Source organism: Solanum stenotomum, chromosome 11 (genome assembly GCF_019186545.1).
Source record: "Solanum stenotomum isolate F172 chromosome 11, ASM1918654v1, whole genome shotgun sequence".
NCBI lineage: Eukaryota > Viridiplantae > Streptophyta > Magnoliopsida > Solanales > Solanaceae > Solanum > Solanum stenotomum.
The window spans coordinates 9692688-9714679 of record NC_064292.1 but is presented as its reverse complement, the minus strand read 5'-3'; the positions used below and the strand labels follow the sequence as shown (position 1 = coordinate 9714679).

The 21992-nt window shown below is 31.2% G+C and overlaps 1 protein-coding gene and 1 non-coding gene across 3 annotated transcripts; one reads left to right on the top strand and one right to left on the bottom strand.

Moving 5' to 3' along the window:
* Window positions 1-888: 888 nt before the first annotated feature.
* On the top strand, window positions 889-9492 carry LOC125844404 (homeobox-DDT domain protein RLT1-like). Of its 2 annotated transcripts, XM_049523721.1 has the most exons (9): window positions 891-1045; window positions 1132-1255; window positions 2773-2880; window positions 2983-3630; window positions 5967-6037; window positions 8036-8491; window positions 8573-8662; window positions 8751-8848; window positions 9305-9492. In XM_049523721.1, the coding sequence occupies exons 2-9, from the start codon at window positions 1246-1248 to the stop codon at window positions 9375-9377; spliced, it is 1554 nt and encodes a 517-aa protein (XP_049379678.1). In that variant the 5' UTR covers window positions 891-1045; window positions 1132-1245; the 3' UTR covers window positions 9378-9492. The 2 variants fall into 2 exon arrangements, with proteins under 2 accessions (XP_049379679.1, XP_049379678.1); XM_049523722.1 differs by having other exon boundaries at window positions 889-1255; window positions 5985-6037.
* A 143-nt stretch (window positions 9493-9635) lies between these two features.
* Window positions 9636-9738, bottom strand: LOC125846160 (U6 spliceosomal RNA). The gene has a single exon (XR_007444321.1). It is a non-coding gene; the product is annotated as a U6 spliceosomal RNA (small nuclear RNA).
* Window positions 9739-21992: the final 12254 nt, after the last annotated feature.

Here is a 21992-nt window from a genome sequence, read left to right as displayed (position 1 = left end):
TATTATTTGTGTTATTTGAATCTGTCACCTGATTCTTAAACTTGAAATTTGAGCATTCTCCATATTAAGAATCTTCCTTTGTGCAAATGTTAATTCCTGAAATGAAGAAACGTGCAATGTATCTGCAAATTCAAAAGTTAGATTAGTTAAAAATCTATCATCACATTACTTTCTTTGTATACATGGTCTATTGTATTATTGCCTCCTCTTCTCAATCTGTATACATGTTCCACTGTATCATTGTCTCCTTTTCTCAATTTGTTCACGTTATTGACAATCGATACAATCTCTCAAGATATTTTCCAAATCTCATTCAATATCTTCTCCAGGTTAATGAATCAGGTTGTAGGATCATTTGCAATAAATAAGGATTTATATAATAGGTCGCTTCTTCTCTAATAACCATAGTCTTTGATCTAACTCACTAAATCCTTCTAACTGAATTAAAAATAAATAGTTTGAATTATTTACAAGAAATATGAATGTAATAGTGAAAATAACTTAAGATCAAGAGAAACACGAATCTTATCGCCTAGTTTTGATTGTGCATCCTTTTCCGCTCTTGATTTGTACTGAGGTATACTAAAGAAATTCTTAAAATGCTTCTAGCTTAACCATCCTACGTATCACTTACTGCAATCCTACCGTGAAAAAAGAATGATAATTTAGACACAACAACTAATTACACAGAATCTTACGATAATTTAAGAGGGGGAAATAATTTCCCTTGGTGAATTTTTAATCAAATAATATAAACTTCACAATTTATAAAATAATAAAAATTTTAATATGATCAAGCAAATAAGAAAGTATTTCTTCATGATTTTTTTTCCCAACCGTAATGTATTGTTTTTTTGTCCTCACTAACAAAGAGATATCAAATTCAGAAAATTAATTGAAAAATATAGATAGAGAAGAGGAACGTGTAATAAAGAAGAGAAGAACAGAAGCGAACAAGCAAAGCAAAACCATAACTTCTTCCAATTCCATTTTTTCGCTCAAGAATTCTCTTACCCTTTTGATTATTTTGCTCTCCAATCTAGATGTGTGTCAAATTTCAATTTTATTGAACTTTTTTTTTGGTTTTTGGGTGTATATAAATCTTATTTTCCATCTTTTTGTGCCCAAAAGGATGCTTCAATTTTTGCATTTTCCGCCTGGTATGGCACCAAGATTGGATTTTTAAGGTATTAGAGCAAGGATAGAGGAAATAGGGAAAACCCCAGAAAAGCTCTGGTGAGAAAAATGATGGAAGGTACAAAATTATACTTTTACCTTATTTCTGTTACAGATCAAAAATCAGATGTAATTCTGTGTGCTTTTCACCACTCTGTTGGAGATGGATTTTAGAAATTTTTGGTTTTATGTGCTGGTTTAAGTCGGTCTCTGCATTGTTATGAGTTTAAAGATTCTGTTGTTTCTGTAGGTTTCAGTTTTGTGATAGTGGGGTTTAGATGTTATCTTTGTGTGATCAGGTGTTGTTGTTGTGTGNAGGATGCACATATTTTTGCAAGTAATTAAGCTTTGATGTTCTTTTTGGTTGTGTGTGGTAGATAATGTTGGTAGCTATTAGTTGATGGGGTGTAAATATTGTAAACCATGCTTCATGACTGAAGAAAATAATTAAATTAGTTATAATGTTAGTGAGCTGAATGGGCATAGGGGATTCACTCAACCAAACTCAACTGATTTGGGATTGTTGATTGATGGTTGATTACTAATAGTTCCAGAGGATCAAGTGGATTGGGTAATGCGCTAGATTGAATACTTTGAGATTTTATGTGCAATTTAGTTGTTTTGCGTTTTTATCTTTGTGTGTGTTTTTCAGGATTGGGGGTGTGTGCGGAATTGGAGAGTTTCCCTTGTATATGGATTAACTTATTTGTAATATGATATTTGCAATGTCCTGACGATGGAAGTGTTGATTGATTATGATGATGTGGAATGATTGAATTTGGACTTGGGAGATAACTAAGATTTATATATATAAAAATGATTGATGTGATGTTCCACTACATCTGTACATGCATAGCAGGATGGCATTCGGAGAACTTTAAGTGGTTGAAACTTGAGATGGTGATGGCCAAGATTACATTTTTTTTCTTTGTATGCTAGGCGCATGAAGATCACTGGGTATCGATATGCAGAGCATATTTGCATTGGGAAATACCCTCTTTCTATTCATTATCATTCGAATGAAAATTGTTTTCCTACTTTAGTCTCTAAATATGCAATAAAAGAAAGGAAGATCTTGAGGTGGGTATATAGTCAGTGCAACTATGAAATCTATGTTATTCCTATTCCATGAGTTCTTTTATCCCGTGTTCTTTAGTTGCCGTTTTTGTTGCCTCTAATGAAATGAATTATCTAGGTTTAGGCAGTGGTGGCCAAGTGAAGTTTATTTATTGTACATGGAGAATCTGATTTCAACAAGTCTCATTTGTTCTTCATAGGATGTAGAGCTGTCTGCAACAGCTGGCAGTTGTGGGAATCATTTAATGATATTCTGTAGGGAACTATGGTGTACCTTCATGTTAAGATGGTCTTTTGAAGAAAAAGGGTCATTTTGAATTACTTGTCCTGATAGGACGGGGAAAGTATGACTATGGTTAGTTCAGATGAGATAGGGAGGAGTACTCTTGTTCTGTCTATTATATGGTTTTCTTAACAACAAAAAGTTCATTTTGAAGTAGAAGCCGTTATTTTTGGAACTGTGGATAGTCCTTATTTCCAGCTTGTAGTTAAGTTGTTGACGCTGTTAATCTTTTGCAGATTTAAGTGAAGTGCATTCTAAGGATGATAAAGGTCAGCCTGAGAAAAACCACAAAAGAATAATCAAGACACGTGCTCAGATTGAAGCTCTAGAGAAACTTTATGAAGGTAATTGATCGTACATACTATTTTTTTTTGTTTTGCAATGAGCTAGAACATCATATCTATTGTTTCAGACTTAGAAATAAGAGAAAACATGTAAATTTTCAGAACACAAGTACCCTACCGACGAGCTGAAAGCTGATCTGGCAGAGTCATCAGGGTTAACAGAAAAACAAATTTCTGGATGGTTTTGTCACAGGCGGTTGAAGGACAAGAGGCTGTCGAATGGGGAAATATATATAAATGGAAGACAAGATCGTTCGAGTGGTGTCATTCAGGATCATGGTAGCGGATTTAGGCAGGATTCTTGTGGTAGCACCAAGCAAGTAGACGATAAGAAATTTGATCATCGGGAAGTTGAGAGTAGAAGATTAACTGGCGCAGAATTCTCAACTGCAGATGTGGCATATGAGGCTGGAACTCATTTTAGAGGAAAGTCTAATTGCATGGATGATGACTCTTCAAGAAGCAGTTCTTCATTACGGAATGAATGTTTTTCGCAAAATGCAGAACCATATGATATAGCAACTTCAAGACACATATCGCAGAATTTACCTACTAATTTTAAGGGAGTAAAACCAAAGAATGGCCCATCTGGGTATTTGAAAGTAAAGGGTCAGGTAGAGAATGCTGCAATTACTGCTGTGAAGAGGCAATTGGGGAGGCACTACCGACTGGATGGTCCACCACTTGGTATTGAATTTGATCCACTTCCTCCTGGTGCATTTGAATCATCAGCGCCAAATCCTGTCAATGGTGAGGTCAAATGTTTTTTTTTTATTGTCCTATTATTTAAATCCAAGATATGCCTGTCTGGAACTGCTCTTGTTAAGATGTTTTTTTTTCTTCTTTGTTATGCTCAGTTCTTATTCATCCTAACTGCTTACTTCTTGACTTGTATCATACTTTACATGACTACACAACCTTTGTCTCATCTATTTTTTTTTGATAAACTAAGGTTTTTCATTCACAAAAGGGCATCAAGAAGATGCATAGTTACATCTAACAATGAAAGAAAAATTGACAAAAGAAAACTGAGATAAAGAAAAAGGTAGCCCCTTTACAGTTGTTTGTCTTACCAAAGCTTTATCTCAGAAAAAACATGACATGGTTCATAGATACTTTTTCTTTTCTCGGTAAGATGATGTTTTATTAAAGCAAGTAGCAAGGGGGTACTGCAAAAGTACAACAAAAGGATTACATTCTCAATACAAAGTTTCAGTTCATAGTTTTATGAGATCAACAAGCTCAGAAACCTCCCACACAATCTGTTCCTTACACCAAAAATATAAATTTTGTAAGCACCTATATTTTACAAAAGATATATGTTGTTTTTCTCCATTAAAGCATCTTGTTTCTTTCAAGCCAAATCTTCCAGAAAGGGACAGTGCTCCAGGTCTTTGTACATATGCTATTCATATTTTGACCCTGCCAACTGAGTAGTAAACTCTTCATCTCATAGCATATCCCACTGTACCCCTAAAATCTTCACAAACATTGTCTAGATCTTCCAGGTAAACTCACAGTGAAGAAGCATATGGTTAGGAGACTCTCCTGCTCTTTTACACAAAAAAACATATGCAGCACAGATGAAATCCCGCCTTCTGCAATAATTCTTGTGTTAGACATGCAATTTTTGTAGCCACCCATCCAAAACAAGCAACCTTTTGTAGGTGCCTTGATCTTCCAAAGCATCTTCCGTGGCCATTCCACTTCCCAATAGTCACTCTTTTCCAGCAGCATACCGTAACCTTTTCTCTATTCCATCTTGGGGAAGCTTACTTGCTGTCATCCGAAGTATAAGATTCCAATGAATTTTGCAACTGGCTGACTTCATTACTTTCCCAAGTCATTGAAATGTCTTTAAAATTCAACTTCCATCAATTTCTTGCAAAACAATCATTACACAAACAGTTTTTGTCAATTGTTAAATTGTACGAAGTAGGGAACTTTGAAGTCTGAAGAAGGAAAACGAAATATAGGAAGAAGAAAAAAAAGAAATACGTATTGGTTGGACTTTGGAGTCGCCAGAAAAGTCTAACAGTTCGCCGGAGAAGTCCAGCCGAGTCAACTTGTTGGAGTCGCAGTCTAAGAGTGCAACTGGGCAAATTTGGAAAGAAACCCTAAAATTACCTTTTAATTTATAAAATCCTAAATTGGTTGCCTTTTTTTAAGAAAATACAAAAGGCGACACCTTTATCACCATTGTCGCCATGGCGTTGCCTTTTGAAGATCGCCTCGCCACAAAGCTAATAGGCGATGAAGGGTCGCTTTGCCTCTCGCCATTGGTGAAGAGGTGATCGCCTTTCACAACACTGTGACTCAACCAGTGTTGTGAAAGGTGATTGCCTCGTCGCCAATTGTGAGAGACAAGGCAACCATTCATCGCCTTTTAGCTTTGTGGTGAGGCGATCTTCAAAAGGCGATAATGGTGAGAAAGGCGTTGCCTTTTGTATTTTTTTAAAAAGAGGCGACCAATTTAGGATTCCAAAAGTTAAAAGGTAATTTTAGGGTTTTCTTTTCACAGTTGCACTCTTAGACTTTTAGTATGTACTATCTATTTTCTGTTTTTTGAATTGAAATATTTGCTATTGAGATTTTGATTATTTATTTATGCAATCAAGTATTTAAATTTTTTGGTATTAATTGGCGCCACACTTCAAAAAGGCGAGCGCCTCGCCTCGTTGCGAGGCAGACCTTTGTCACCTTTCGCTGTCCAAAACACTGGACTCAACCTGTTTTTTTTCATCAAGTAATAACATTTTATTACCAATGGGCAAAAATTACCATATAAAACTTACAAGTGGTATACAAAACGGAGATAACCTCACAAATAAAATATTACCGTGGTGTATGACATTGATGAAGTAGTCAACCTTGATTCTGTATTTATAATAAGAGTTATGAGGGATCTTCATGCTGAATGTCAAGCTCTATTAGTATGTCCAGTATCACCTCAATTCTGGGTTATGTATATATTCTTTGGTGTTACATTACTTTTTTGTACGTCTGAGAAATGGATACTCAAAGTGTAACTTAGTTTCCTGATACAAAGTTTTGCTCACTGGTATTGTCATATGAATGTTTCTCAGACTCTTATTACTCTCCAGAACCTGTTCCAGCTTGCTCACCAGATATGTCCAACGTCTACAGGCGGTCAAATGTAAGTGGATCTTGCCACATTCCTCTTTATTGGTTTGGTAAACCTCGATTTAGTAATTGCAAAACCATGCATATTGCACAAGAATGCTTAAATTTTCTGCAACTAGATCAAAGCTAGAATTTAGACGATATTTTAACCCTTCCCTACCTTCCAACAAGGCGAAGGAACTAAGGAAGTGCTATGTTTAGAACTGTGCTATAACCAAACTGCACAAATTGGTATATATTAATGTTAACTGTACTTCAAACCATTGTGTGATATGGAGCTTCGAAACTTATTTGAAGTTTGTAGACTTCTTTGGTAAATCCTTAAATTGTGCAATCCACAGTAACCTTTCTTTAAAAACACAAAACCTTAGATGGTGCATCTTAGGTTGACTAGAGTGCCCTTTTGATTACTGATATGGAGGGCAAAAATTACTGATTTCTTATTACCTCACAAAAGCTTGTTCAAATTCAATAATATTTTCTTGCCTTGTGTCTTCGTTGAATTACAGTGCATTATGGTTTGATTATTGGCCCAAAGTTTCTAACTTTACCAAAAGAAAATATCCTAAAACCTGTGTATACATGTACAGGAGATAACTATCTCTTGTATGTACATGCATCTCTGAATGCTTATTAATGAAGTATCTTACTTCATCCAAAAAAAAAAGGTTACTAAAAGAACAGTTGCTTCATTAAATAATACTCCTCAATTTTCCTTCATTTTGTTGGAATTTCTAGAATTTTTCTTCCTTTTGTCCATGAAGACTTGTTTCAACTGGTTATGAGATACCATATTGAATCTTCCTTTTCACGGTAAAACTATTCTAAATTCACAGGGATTAATATCTTCAGATAAAGATGGTGATAGCAGCAAACTTATCAATTAAAGGATTGTTATAGCTACGGAAACTTTTTCAAAGGAATGGAGTTTCTAAAGGCTGTTTCATTGTGTCGATTTCTTTTAAATGTTATAATTATGCTCTTTCTGATAAATAGTATAATACACTTCTAAAGAAATAACAAAACTAGTCACTCTCCTAGAATAATGATGCTTTTTGAGGGACTTACCAGTACTCTGTCTAAATTACCAGCTTAGGTTCTTTATATCATGACCGACTAGAGGTGTCAAAATTGGCCCAAAAAACTTGACCCACCCATTTGCTTAAGTTAGCCCATTTTGACCGGCCCAATTCAGCCCATATAAAACTGGGCTGATTTTTAGCTCAAATTGATTCATGAATGACTTTGTCTAAAATTTTGAAAATCAAACATATTATATATAGCTAATAGCCCTAACAAAAGCAAAAGTCTTATTCGGTAATTGAACAATTCTTAAGGAAACAAATAAATTAATTAAAACTTAGTTAGAATTGGGTGGGTTGGGCTATGGCCCAGATTTTAGCCCATCTCAGCCCAAATAACTTTTGACCACCCCATTTATTAGCTCAGCCCATTTTGACCCACTGAGAATCAGCCCAACCCACCCATTTGACACTCCTATGACTAACCATCTCCAAGGATGGTGGAATTACTGTCCTACAATAAAAATTAGTAATTAACACAAACTTTACCAAAGTAAAGTAAGGTTTGGTAGCCTGCTTGAGTTCTGTTGATTAGTTTTGAAGCAGCTCTCTGTCACGAGAATCAACACATTTGGGGTTCGAAAGGTTGTTTTCACTAATCAAGAGAATTCCTATAGAAAGGTGTTCTGTGACTACCCCAGTGATTTCATTAATCACATTAGTACCTTCCATGGAGATCAAAAATTAAGTCTGGAGTAATCTGTCTTGGGAATAAAAATTGGTAGTTACATATGTATTTTGTTTAATTTTTCTGATGTGATACATCTTTATCTACTAGGGCCCAGATTAGGATGGACTGCTTTACTTGCTTTTCGTGGCCGCTCATCTTACCAAGTTCCCATATATTACATCTTACTATCTAAACCAAAGCACTCTTGATGTCTTGTTTCTTGAATTATACATATTTTGCTTTTGCATTTCCCCATCAGGGATTCGGACCCAATTCCAAGTCCAACTCTCATGACTCTGATCTGGATGGTTTGAGCTTCAAAAGAAAATCCAATTCCACTCATCCTGAATATCGCTTCAACCCAAAGCCTAAGCTGAAGTCCTCTGAGCAAAATGAATATCCTGAATGGAACTCATCATTAGACATCTATGAAGGTTCTGCAAGAAAAATGACAGTTGATAGCAAAGACAGCTGTAAGTTTATGGCAAAACATGGACGTGGAGAGATTAGAACTAGTACTGGTTCAGGCAATGGTCTTCGAAGTCCCTATGTTGGAAAAGTTGATGGGGAGCAAGTGAAACCTCGGTTTAGTAGCCGTAGTGAAGTGAGTCTTACGGCTTTGGAGAAGGAACATTTAGATCGCAAGCCTTCTGATTTTAAGGGAAGCGAGTATCATAATTTCAGGGAGAGAGAGCTTCACAAAATTGTTGAAAAGGTATAGTACCAGTTTCGCTTTATCCTATGTTGTTCTGTGGTCCCGCTAAATCCTGATACGTTTTCTTGAAATGATATATAGGACCACATCAGCGGAAAGAGGCCAGTAGTTGATGAGAACTCTAATCTAGTTCGTGTGAAGGTTCAGGTTCCTCGACACAATGAGATAACAGTAAGTTTTTTGCTTTTTGTTAATACATGCAACTTCCTTTTGGTTTTATACATGGTTATGAATTCCATAAATCCAACTTTTATTAAAGGTTGTTCAACGAGCACCGAATGAAGTTCCTGACCATCAAGAGTACTTGAGGAGAGCATCTATGATAGGAATGCCACTGCAGACAAATCATCAGATAAGGTTTGGCCAACTTAAAGAACTTGATTTTACACAACCTAGTACTTGTTAACCTGCCTATGTATTTTAACATGATTATTTAATAGGATTTTTGGAATATGGCTCTACTTTGAGATGATCATGTGACTAAATGTCATGACTATTGAGAATCATATTTATCCCTTGAATTACTTCTATTAGAACTGATGCAAGACCTTCATTGGTTAATTTTGCTACATCACTAGAAGATTGATCATAAAACAAAGCACAGATTAACATTTTCTAGTACAATGTGCATTATTTCCTTCCATGTGCATTATTTCCTTGGGTAGTTACTATGATGTCATGTTATCTGAGGCTTTCTACCTGCTATGAAAAATTTAAAAAGCAACGCATTCTTTGGTTGTCCTCGTCTTATTAAAGCTGAGTTATTATGTTATTCATTATGGTTAGTAATGACTCTGATTGTGTTTTCTGTAGTACTGCTGCAGAGAAGCCACCTAGCTTTAGTGAAGATGAAGAAACAGAAGACACCAGTTCGTTCGAGGGTTAAAAGATTTGCTTTTGACTGAAGAAAAGAAACAGGTCCATTAGTTTTAGGGATATTTCGTTGGATTTCTGTGTCGATACAACTCCTACAGTTCAAGATAACTTAAATTGACTTGTCTGTACTCCCAACATGTGAGGAGATCTTTCAGTGCTTGTATAGGATAAAGTATTTGTATCCCATTTTGTTAGCTTGATGCTGAAATAGGAATACTGTGATTAATATATGTTGTCTTTTAGCTTAAAAGTAAGGCACTTCCATTATACAGAAGACGACCTTTTCGCGATTTGTGCATGTTATCTTTGTGCACAGGCCATGCTTATCCACTCTGTACCATGCCAATTTTATTGGATGTCCCCAAAGGGACATATACAGAAGAGCAGAGTTATCATATGAATGTATTACTTTTCAAAGTGATCAAGACACTGATTGCACCAGTGTTCTTCTTTGGTCAAGTAGTTGTTCTGGGAACTGATTTGCTATCAGTTTTTGGAGGCAACAATTTGAGGTAGTTTATACAGTATATAGAGAGATTGCCATCCCGGAATTTTCCTTTCGTTGTTTGGCTGTTGCTTCTTCTTATAGCACTGGACATTACTTTAGAGGTGATTTCCGATCATTTTGTTGCAACATCTGAGTAAGCTGACCTGTTGTGTAAAAAGATTGTGAATTTTAGCAACTAATAGAGTAGTTGCAATAATTATTATAGTTGCTGCAACAGTTAACCTAATTGTTGCAAACAATTGTGGATGTTAGATAACTTCATTAGTTTGTAATAACCACTGCAATGAATTCAACAACTATTGGAGTTGTTGGACAGCTTTTACATATTTTGGATGAAATTGAGACAAAAATTGAACTTGTGTTCATAACTTTACTGAGTTGCTATGAATTCAAGTTCAATAATACATCCCTCACCTATGTGTCCGGATGTCTGTTGATGTATCCAAAAGTCCAGTAATATATTCAGATCACCTCTCTGATACATTCTTCCCCTCTCGGACATATCTCTCACCGTTGTATCAGAAAGTCCAGTAAGGTATCTAAAATCCATAAATTTTAAGGGATATTTGTATTTTTTTTTAAAATAGAGAAATAATGTAACTACCTCTTAACATTATGAAATTTATGTAAATTATATACATAAAAAATCATGTTAGTTTGCGGACTTATTTTAATGATGAAAGCTAAACACATTTTAGGGGTATATATATATATATATATATATATATATATATATATTTAAAGAATTTTTTTGGGGGGGTGGGAGGGGGGTGAGGCTTCAACGAACAATAATTTGATCATTTGATTGATTTTATCCCCAAATAACTAATTCTAGGGATTATTGTGCCACCTAGGTATAAAAAAACAGTATCAAGACTATGGTATTATTAATCTTGAAATTGTTTATACCAAAAAAAATTTTAAAAAAATCCAACCAAATATAGGATTGAATAATCCCAATTTTTTTTATGTTTGTATAATCAAATTTTATCCTAGAATTGTTATTCTTTCTCCGAGGAAATAAACAAGCCCTTAAAGGATTGATGTACAACATTAAAAGCATTTTTACCAAGTGCAAAACTAATAGAAGTAGAAAACGAGAAAAAACAATACTTAGACAGTAAACACTTGGTGCATATAAATATTTATTATTTTGGGCTCAGATCTCCTTCGAGTTCGTCAAATCCGAAAACTTTAAAAGGCATTTTACAATAAAATTAGGCCATCATAAAATAAAATAGATTGAGATTTTTAGCACTATAATTTCACTAAAGCTTTAATAGGCATTTTACAATCAAAATTAGGTCATCATAAAATAAAATAAATTGTGATTTTTAGCGCTATAATTTCACTAAAGCTTTAATAGGCATTTTACAATCAAAATTAGGTCATCGTGAAATAAAATAAATTGAGATTTTGTACGGCTATAATTTCACTAGTAGATACCAAACAAGAAGGCTAAAGGCAAGTTGTCGTGTCAATGTTAAAAAATCAAAATTAACAAAATACTTTTACCTTAGAGACTTTTTCATTAAAATAAAATTTGAATACCCTAAAGACTTAACAAAATGATATATTCATGTAATTTTAGATTTTATATGATAATTTACTTACTTGAAAATAAGATAAATAATTAATTATCTAATATATGAGTCACATTGAATTTCTCTAATTAAAGAGACGTTTAGTTTTCTAGCTATATGGACTAATATTAACATCCAGCAATTAAAGTAAGAAATAAACATATTATAACATGTTTTGTTTTAACACTAATCACTAATTACTCGAATAATGTTAAATGGTTTTTTTCCTCCACTATTAGAGGCAAATCAACCAAACATATATTCACGTTAGTCGAAGTTTGAAAACTTTTATCAAACATCCATAGACCTGATGTACTAACATATAAATATAAATTTAATGATATAACTGAATGAAGCTCGTTGATCCACATACTAATGGTTTGGGAATCACTTTGCATACGTTAGGTTGCATAAGTGAAACATGTCAAGCTTTCACCTATACGTTTTATGTAAAAAAAAATAATAACATAATTGTCAGCTAAAAACAAAATGATGTAGCTCAAACTCGAGCTTTGATCGTTCATGCTCTCAAGGGCCTAAGGGGCACATTGACCCAATGATCTAGTCCAACAAATATGTTTGAGGTATCCTTTTAAAATACATAATAGTTTTTTGAAGTGTACACATATATACACATAAAGTTTTTTTCTTGAAATTAACAGTTGCACATGCACCTCAATCCTTTCATGTGGGTCTGAATCTAATAAACTTTTTACTACTAACACATTAATCCACCAAATTGGTGGCTCATTTTTTTCATTTTATTAGTTATGTTAAGACATTAGATATCTCTCAATAATGAAGCATCTTCACATGACAAAAAAAACTTTCCATTGTGGAAGGAAAAAAAAAAGGTGCAACTTATTTGAAAGTGGAGAATACTTTGCTTGAAAATCTTTTCATTTGCATGTGGGAAATGGTTGTTGACTTTATAATTGACAAGCACATTACCCAAACATAATTTTGTAAAAAGGGAACTAGGGGACCATTGTAATTTGCATAATTCTTCCTTGTGGATCCTTCTTTCCTTTTTTCCCAAAAAAAAGTGCATGAACTTGTGGTGATAGTTATTATTAATGGGTTGGAAAGACAAGTGTTCTTGTCAAGGATATTTTTGGTGATATTGCAATTTGTTTTAGGAAGCTAGTTTGGCCTCTCTGCTTTTCTTTTGGTCCACATGTTTGTTGGATTTGAAAGTGATTAAGGCGTTATGTGGAAGCTTACAATTGCAAATCATATGGTTGATAAATCAGACGACAAATAAAAGCATACTAAAAACAAATTTAAATTAGGTTTGGTCAAACGACCTACATATTGAAAACTAATATTAAAAAGCATAAACTCTATTGGGAGATTTAATCTCCGCATAAATTGAACTCTTAAATGTCTACATTGTGGATGCTATCGTGTTGTGCTATGAAAATAGGGATCTTCAATTTATAGATCTCCAAATTTTTCCTCTAAGAAAATAATAAATCAAATATGGAAGAGATTTATATTTTTCTTTCAGAAAAAATAAAAGCAATTATGGTAATACTTTAATTTTTCTTCAAATGAAAATTAAAATTCAATATGATATAAAAAAAAATCAGGGCAAAACTCTAACTGTTTGTATATTGCAAAAAAAAAATTGATTATGCATTAGAAGAATTGTAATGTACTGGGTATAATTTTATTTGGAAAAAGATAGATTTGCCTATAAATGTTATACTGGTACTTTTAAAAAATAGTTAATTTGAAACTAGATAGAATATAATAGACCACAATGTTATTTTAATACTCAACAACAATATATCTAGTGTAATCCTACGAGTAAGATTTGGAGAGGGAAAAGTGTACGTAAATCTTAAAAGTAGTCATTTCGGATCCTAAACACTAGTCATAACTAGATACAACGATAATCGAAATGTAAAAAACCCTCAAATAATAACCAAACTCAAAGAAAAAAAAACTATAAGAGTAATACAATTATTTAATACGACTAATAATAAAAAGGAATAAGGAAGACAACACTCGACTATTTATGAAATATTATTTTGATTATTTATTAGAGAATAATAATAATTTATTTTCAACTTTGAAATTGGGGAGGGAATTTTTCTATTGAGAGAATTTGGACAGAATTTGATTCCCATATGGCCTTAGGCTTGGAAGGTAGGAAATGATGGGAAAAAAGAAGAGAAAAGTAGAAAAGGTGATATAAGCTTGAAAATGGGGGAAAGAACTAGTGGACTATAGGATATTTTTTTAATACATGAGTCAAGCAACTTTTTATTTACTATAAATTTTTTTATAAACAATATGATTGGTGTTTTTTAAAAAGTAATGTCTAAATAAAATTTTTAAAAAATGTTAAAAAAATTGATGTCCAAATTCTCACAAAAAAAATGACTCTTCTTTCTTTTTTAAGCTCTAACTAAAAGTAAGGGTGTCAAGTAAAAATGTACATTGTATGGTCAGCTATTTAATACTATATTGAAATAGAAACTTTTGATATCATGATTTCGATATTATGATATTTGCTAAACATTTTTAAAATGTATGGTATTCAATATTTATTAAAAATATGTCAAGCTGTTGAATACTGTACCAAAGTAAAAAGTTACATATAGAATTCATAAATATTATCATAATACAAACAAATATATAGAATAATATTAGTACAAGACTAGTTATTTAGATATTAGAGCTTTGACTACTTTATCGGTGATTAATTAACAAATGAAATTGTTTGTACTTTGTTTTGAATATTTCTACATGTGTAAGGTGTAAGGTGTAAGGTGTAAGGATAATATAATTAAGATGTTTCTTCAAAAATCAAGTTTAATTCTCTATTACATATATAAATTGAGATCGATCAAACGATGATTAATTACCAATTTAATGCGCATGCATATATATATATATATATATATATAGTCACTATTTAGTGCATGGAAACTAAAGAAAAAATAGAGGAAGATAAAATTTGAAAGTTTTCCTCTTTGGTTTGATTGAGACAACACAAAATAAGAAAGAAATTTAGGTAAAGGAAACATGGATGATGTATTCATTTAAAGATAGAAATAAAGTAATAACTAAATCATGAGTTATGAAAAGGGAATTTTTCACCATATATAATTTGGTCAAATTTATTTATTAACTATCTCTTAGCATGTGCATGCAACATATCATATAATAACATAGCATTAATATTATTAAAATAAGTTTTGAGTAAATAATTACACATAAAAAATAAAGTATAAATTTTCTTTTTGTATTATCAATATAAATTGTAGTTGCGATTCACAAAAAAATTTATCAAGATAAGAAAAGGTATCTTTCTACATTGATTGTGAATATATTCGTAGAGAGTTTTCAGATGATACATACTCATAAATAAATATAGAATTTTAATATACAAACAATATTCGAAGAGCTTATATTCAAAGTCAACTTTGTTGAAGTGAGTTCATGTATAGGCGGGCGAAATCTGAATGAAAAAGACATATAGCTAAGTCATTATAGTCAAGGTAAATTTAGTCAAGTTATATTGACCTGCCAATGAAAATAGTTATCTTTTAACATAAACTCGAATATTACATAATTTGTCTTCTTGGAAGATTTGTTACAATTATTAACTTTTTTTTTTATCACAGAAATTTATAACCATTATTCTTTTTAGGGAAAATGGTCGGATATATTCCTCAATTTTGTCATTTAAGATTGATATATCCTCATTATAAAAGTAGTTTATATATTTCTATTTTTATACAAATTGTTATATACCCTTTTCCTTTAACGGAAGTGAAAAAATTTATTTTAAATTTACTTTTAAAATTCTCATCTAGGGGTGTATTTGATCATTCTCAAACGTGTTTTTTTTATTTCTTTGATTCAACAGCTATTTTAGATTAATTTTTTCAATAATTTTCTTGTAAGATTTATCATAGATGCCCCAATTTTTCTTACAGATACAAAAATAAATTACAATATAACCATCAAAAAATAGTTTTACATTTTTTTCTAACTTTTTTTTTCATTCACATTTTTTTTCTTTTTATTTTTCATATTTTTGCACTCAAGAGTGAAAGAAAAAAAAAATGAAATAAGAATATCTAAGAAATTGAAATAATGATGATAAAAAAAGTAAAAAAATAATTTATGTGTAAAAGTGATCAAATATACTACTGAACTGTGCTAAAAGGATCATATATATCTCTACATGAATTTTTTTAAATAAAAAATAAAAAATGCTATGTATGAGTCACTTTTGTAACCGTAAGAATATATATGTGTCACTTTTATAAAGATAAGAGTATACGTAAGCCACTTTTATAACAAGTGATATATCAATTTAAAATGATGAAGTTGAGTGATACATATCAGACCCTTTTTCCCTTCAGTATTCTACTCGAATATATGTCTAGAGATTATTAGAAAAAGTTCTAAACTTAATCACACTTGAATAGGAGCTTAGTGTGACGACCCACCATGTCATCACATCACGTAAGCGCCACAAAGGTGTCACTTGACACAAAGCTTCCCATATGGATGGCTTACATAGGAAGAATGTTAGTTCATAGTGGAAGGTTCTAGAAATACATGAAGAATTCCATGGATTTTCATGGAAGGTCTTTGGAATATTGTAGTTGCGTAGTGTATTCTAGAGAAAGAGCCTACTTGTAATTAGGTAGGAACTTGTTTAACAATTATTATTTATATATTATCCGTAAGTATATAGTATAAATAAAGTGGCATCCATTTGTAAAAACATCAAGCAAGAATCAAGCAATCTTCTAAGCAATATAAAAACCTTCTTAGAAATTCTCTTGTATCTTTCTTCGTTCTCTTATAGATCTAATTTGAAAAGGCTTACTTGAGCTTACAAGATCGTTAAACATTTGTGAGTAAGTTGTCGAGTGTTGCACAAAGCGCTTAATAGAAGTCAGAGATTGTGACAGAGTGGTATCAGAACTAGGTTGATACTAAGGGAATGACTAACAAGGAAAACATCAATGCTGCTAGCACAACCAACGTCAGGAAAGATGGTGGAAATAAGCACTGAAAAGGAAGGAAGAACCTTAAGAGTAACGAGGAATTGTTACTCGATCCTACACCAAGTGAAGCGCTGACATCTGTATGGATGGGCTGCAAAATATGGTCACAATGGAGTTGGAGCGCCGATAGGTTAGGACTATTGATGAAGCCATCACGCAAGCCAAAATTTTGACAGACATTAAGCATGAAAAACATGACAAAAGAAGATAATAAAAGATGAAATGTAGTCATGACCAAGGTGGAGGAGATCGTGCAAAAGCAAAGAGCAACATCCACATCCCAAGAATCATTACACCTATAAGTTTGATGGCAAGAAGTTTGGACATCAAAGTGATACTGATAAGAAGGCACAAAATACATAGATAAACGGTTGCTACATATGCAATGGACCACATGGCTATGCAAGTTGCCCTAAAGAACCCTGGTGTCATATTACGGGAATAGAAAGAGAAAAATGCACAAGAACTAGGGCAAGGTTCGGGCACTACATAGTTGGGCCTTATCTGATTATGTGGAGCTATCACAAAGCAATCAGAGAAGTCAAAAGAATACGACGCATAATATGTAGACATGACAATCAATGTAAGTTATGGTCGACATTGGGGCAGAGACCAACGTTGTGTCCAAGACCGCAACAACAAAGTTCAGGTTGAGTTACAATCCAAGTAACACCCATCTCAAGACATTCAATGCACCACCAACTCCCGTGTGCGGAGTCGCTCATGGAGTAAGCATTACGCTAGGTAAGTGGCAAGTGCAAGGTGAAACCAACTTTAGTGTCTCTCTTTTAGACATCTTTGACATAATTCTCGAGCAAGAGTTCTTCCAAAAGTGTCACACGATGATCCATCCTTACCTCCAACGATTATTGGTCATAGAGAAAGAAGGATCATGTATGGTGTCCTTGGTTAATGTACTAAAGATGGAAGGACAAACACAATTTTCAACTATACAACTCGTGAAGGGGCTCAAAATGAGGGGCCAATGTTCTTGGAAACCATTACAAGTTTTGAGGCAGACAAAAATAAAAAGTCATTGTTGTGTTCCACATCCATTTAAAGGGTAATCATTGGAAGAAGCTACACGAGAATGATATGAGGACTTATGGTTATTAAAATATAAGATCTGAGAGTTTATGCAACAACAATGCATCGTGGTTGTCACAACATCACGTGGAGGAGAGTGTGATGATCCATCACATCATCACACTACATAAGTGGCACATAGGTGTCACATGACACAAGATTGCTCATGTGGATGACTTACATAGGAAGAAAGCTAGTTCAGAGTGGAAGATTCTAGAAATACATAGAGAATTCACACGGAAAACCTTAGAATTTCATGAATTTTCATTAGACTATCATAAGAGTATATGTATATTGTCGTGGTATCATTAATGCTTCTTATTCAGAAATTACTCATTAGTCAATAATACTATAAGCGTTTATATATATTTTATGGTATCATTAAAGTTTCTCGTTCAGAAATTACTCATTAGTCGATGATACTATAAGAATATATATATATATATATATATATATATATATATATACTCTTATAGTATCATTGACTAGTGAGTAATTTCTGAACAAGAAACCTTAATGATACGAATACAATATATATATATATACTGATTTAGTATCAATCAAGCAAAATTATCAGCTTTAATGATACCAATACAATATATGATATTGATTTAGTATCAATTAAGCGAAATTATCAGCCTTAATGATACCAATACAGTATATGATACTGATTTAATATCAGTTAAGCAAAATTAGTTGGGGATATATAGTGTAATTATTTAGTGGGACATGAATATAATGGGTATATATTTATAATTATTTTGCTTTTATGAGGTATTTACTTAGTTTCCCTTATATTTTTTTTTATAGAGAACTTCTTTTTTACATAATTCAAATAATTTTCAATATTTGAGTTTTATGAGACTCAAATTATAAGAAATATCTGAGTTATACTTTTTCGGAATCAATCCGAAAATATCTTATACACAACGATAAGTCCTCTACAACCCTACTATTTACTTTTAGTGTGCCTTCAAAAAACAGAGCAAAACAAGGTATGCCATATTTCAAGTCTTAAATTTTGAGTCTACCTATAAATTTATACGTATGTTATAAAATAAAATAAAATACAAAAAAAGAAAAAAACATTGTATTAAAAATCTTTTTGCATTCGAAATTCCTTCAAATAAAAAGGAGGAGAATTTGGGAGGTATAAAAGGAGGAGTTATTATATTAAGAAAATTGTTGAAGAGACATAATTAATATCATTAAATATTTTTTGCTGGTTGGAGAAGATGAAGATGTATAATTTATATTATTATATTATTACAACAATTGTGACTTCTTTTTTTTATTATTACTAGAAAATAAGAGGTGAAAGGCAAAATTTAAGTATATAGACAAGGTATTTTAAGTCAATAAGAGGTAATTGCTATTAATTTAACACAATTATGATAACATGACTCTTTGTAACTGTTATTAATTTAATATAATAAATGATACTCCCTCTGTCTTTAATTACTTGTCCATATTTCCGTTTTTAGTTGTTCCTAATTACTTGTCCTTTTTGACAAATCAAGAAAGGACAATTTATTTTTTTTTACATATTATACTCTCAATTAATTACTTTGAAAAAGGTAAAACTTCTTGAAAATATTAAGTTTTTAATTCATCCACTTCATAATTAATAAGGGTAAAATGGTAAACTCATGTGTCAATTATTGATTTCTTAATAGGTGTGTCAATTCAAAAGTGGACAAGTAATTAGGGACAAAGGAAGTATTATAATTATAGTCTCTTCAATTGCTTCAAATTTCAAATGGTTTGAACTTAGACGGTGTAATTTATTGAGTTTTTGGTCAAAATCATTTTTAAATTATATGTAAATTTAAACTACATCTTTAATTTATTTTTATTTTTGCAAAAAACATCCTCCAAGTATTTAAAAGTTAACAATTTTCATCCTTCTATTAGAATTTGTTAGAAAAATAACAGATTCCACAAAAATCAAGTCACTCTTTTGTATTTATTATTCTAAGATACTCCAAAAAAAAATCGTGAACTTTTTCAGTAATTGAGTTTAGCATTAGGCAAAATATTTTAATTTTCCTATTTTTTCATTTATTTTTCATGTGATTTAATATTAAAAAATTATCAATTGAAATATATTTCTTCTCAATTGAATCTACTAGAAGTGATGTTTGTTGGAGACTTCCAATAATGGAGAATGAAACTCGAGACATAATCAATTTTTTGATCACCTCACTATCAAATTGCCTCGAAAAATTATTGATCTAATTACAAATTGACTTTGAAAAAGGTGAAGATAATTACTTTTTTGATGACAAGAGAAATCTGTAGCCGTTACCCTTTGAAAATGGTGAAAATAATTAAGATCCACCTCTTTTCCTTTGTAAATGAGAAAAAGACAGATCATGTATCCTCACACCACATTTTTTGTTTCATCAAGCAATGGTGTCCAAGATTTTTAATTTTTATTTTTTTTCAGAAGTTTTTTTATAGCAGATAATGAAATTATGCAAGAAAACGTTTATTGATAGTCACGTTAACTCCACATATTTTTGTAAGATCACTTAGTTTTTTGACAATATTTAACAGAAGGATGAAAATTGTTAACTTTCAAATACTTGGAGGATGTCTTCTGTAAAAAAAATAAAATATTTTAAGGATGTAATTCAAATTTGGAGTATAATTTAGAAATAGTTTTGGCCAAAAACTTATCAACATGTCTTTCATAAGTATTTATAACTTACATAATTATCTTTCTATACAAAATTAGTAACATAAGTAGTGTTTAAGTGAGTGATAAAATGATTGTGTAATATTTTATCGATATTTTGATGATTTAATTTTCCCACTTAGTTTTTTTATTTTTAGAATAGTATGCTATGATATGATTAATATGAATAGTGTTTAAGTGAAGGATACAATTATCGTTTAATATTTAGTAGATATTTTGATCGTAATTTTATTTTTTAATTTTTTTGATGTAGGGTTATCCCGCTTTTATGACAGTATATATGATGATATGATATGGTTGAAATATATAAAGCTTATGTATATTATATGTATACTAAATTTAAATAAAGAAAACTTATACCATTAGGCTTTATCGATTGTTTTGTAAATTAGATCACTGAACTGTGATTTATCCCAAGGTACATTTCACAGTCTACTAACCTGTATATAATGAAGCTTTTTAAAAAAATTATGGATTAAAATTAGAGCTAGAAAAAAAAATTAAATATTACACAAAAAAACTAATAAACGTAATTTATCTCTAACAATATGACCTATTATTCAAATAAGATTAATATCTAAAGTTGGAAACTCAATAGTGAACCTTTTGAAAGGTTAATGACTAGTTCAACCTATTTTTCTAAAATATTTGCTTTTTGAACAAATATTATTTGGCTACTATCACTTATACCTTGTTTGGATGGTTGTTATATGTTATATTGTTAATTTAATACTATGTTTGTTTTAATTATTAGTTAAATTTTACTATATTATATCGTTTAAATCCATCCTGAGGTAACAATAAAAAGGCCTATTTTATGTAACTATCGATTTGGTATGATCACGTAGTTATCTTAATATTTTCTTCTTATTTTATTTTTACTTATTATTTAATTATTTTATTTTATCATTTAACCTACATTTTCATATATATTAGCTCTATCCCATATCCTACAATTTCTTGTAGGTTTATTATTCAAATTATGAATGTGTGACATTATATAATGACAGAAAACGATACAATATATTCAAATATTATATTCATTAAAATTATACAATACGATATAATACAATATATTATGAAACAATATATAACAACTGCTTGAACAAAGTGTTAGTTGCAATAGCTATTAGTAGTATAAATTAATAGTTTCTTATTTTATATATATAAATATATATTTTTAAAGGAAAAGAAAGAGAGGAATGAGAGCAGAGAAACAGCTCCTTTCCTGTAAGAGCCTGTTTGTAGTTAAATGATTTTTTTAATACTATAAAGTTTGTTTATTTATATTTTTCTTCATTTTCTTCATTCTAGATATAGCATCACACATACTCAAATTTACTTGCCATCAAAGAGGATACTAAAATAATAAATATTCCTCTTCCCTTGAGATTTTTAGAATCATTTTTTAATTTAGGAATTATTTATTTTTTAATTAATGAATTTATCCACCCAAGTTTAAATAAGTTAAGCTAAAACATTAAACTACATATTAAAATATAAGAATTTTTTTTTCTCCCACAAAGTAGCTTGTTCAGTGCAGAAAAAATATTTTAAGTAAATATTAAAAGAAAACTGCGATAAGAATTGACAATTTTTTGCTTAAAATTCTTTTACTCTTTTTTCATTAAGATTTTCTTTTTAGAGACGCGTCATAATTTAAGCATGATTTTTTTTTTTAATTTTGTATAAATAACATAAGTTATTC

Coding starts and splice junctions, on each gene's coding strand:
- LOC125844404 (XM_049523721.1), top strand. Junction 6,038..8,035: donor ACGTCTACAGGCGGTCAAAT/GTAAGTGGATCT, acceptor TTTCCCCATCAG/GGATTCGGACCCAATTCCAA. Junction 8,492..8,572: donor TTCACAAAATTGTTGAAAAG/GTATAGTACCAG, acceptor AATGATATATAG/GACCACATCAGCGGAAAGAG.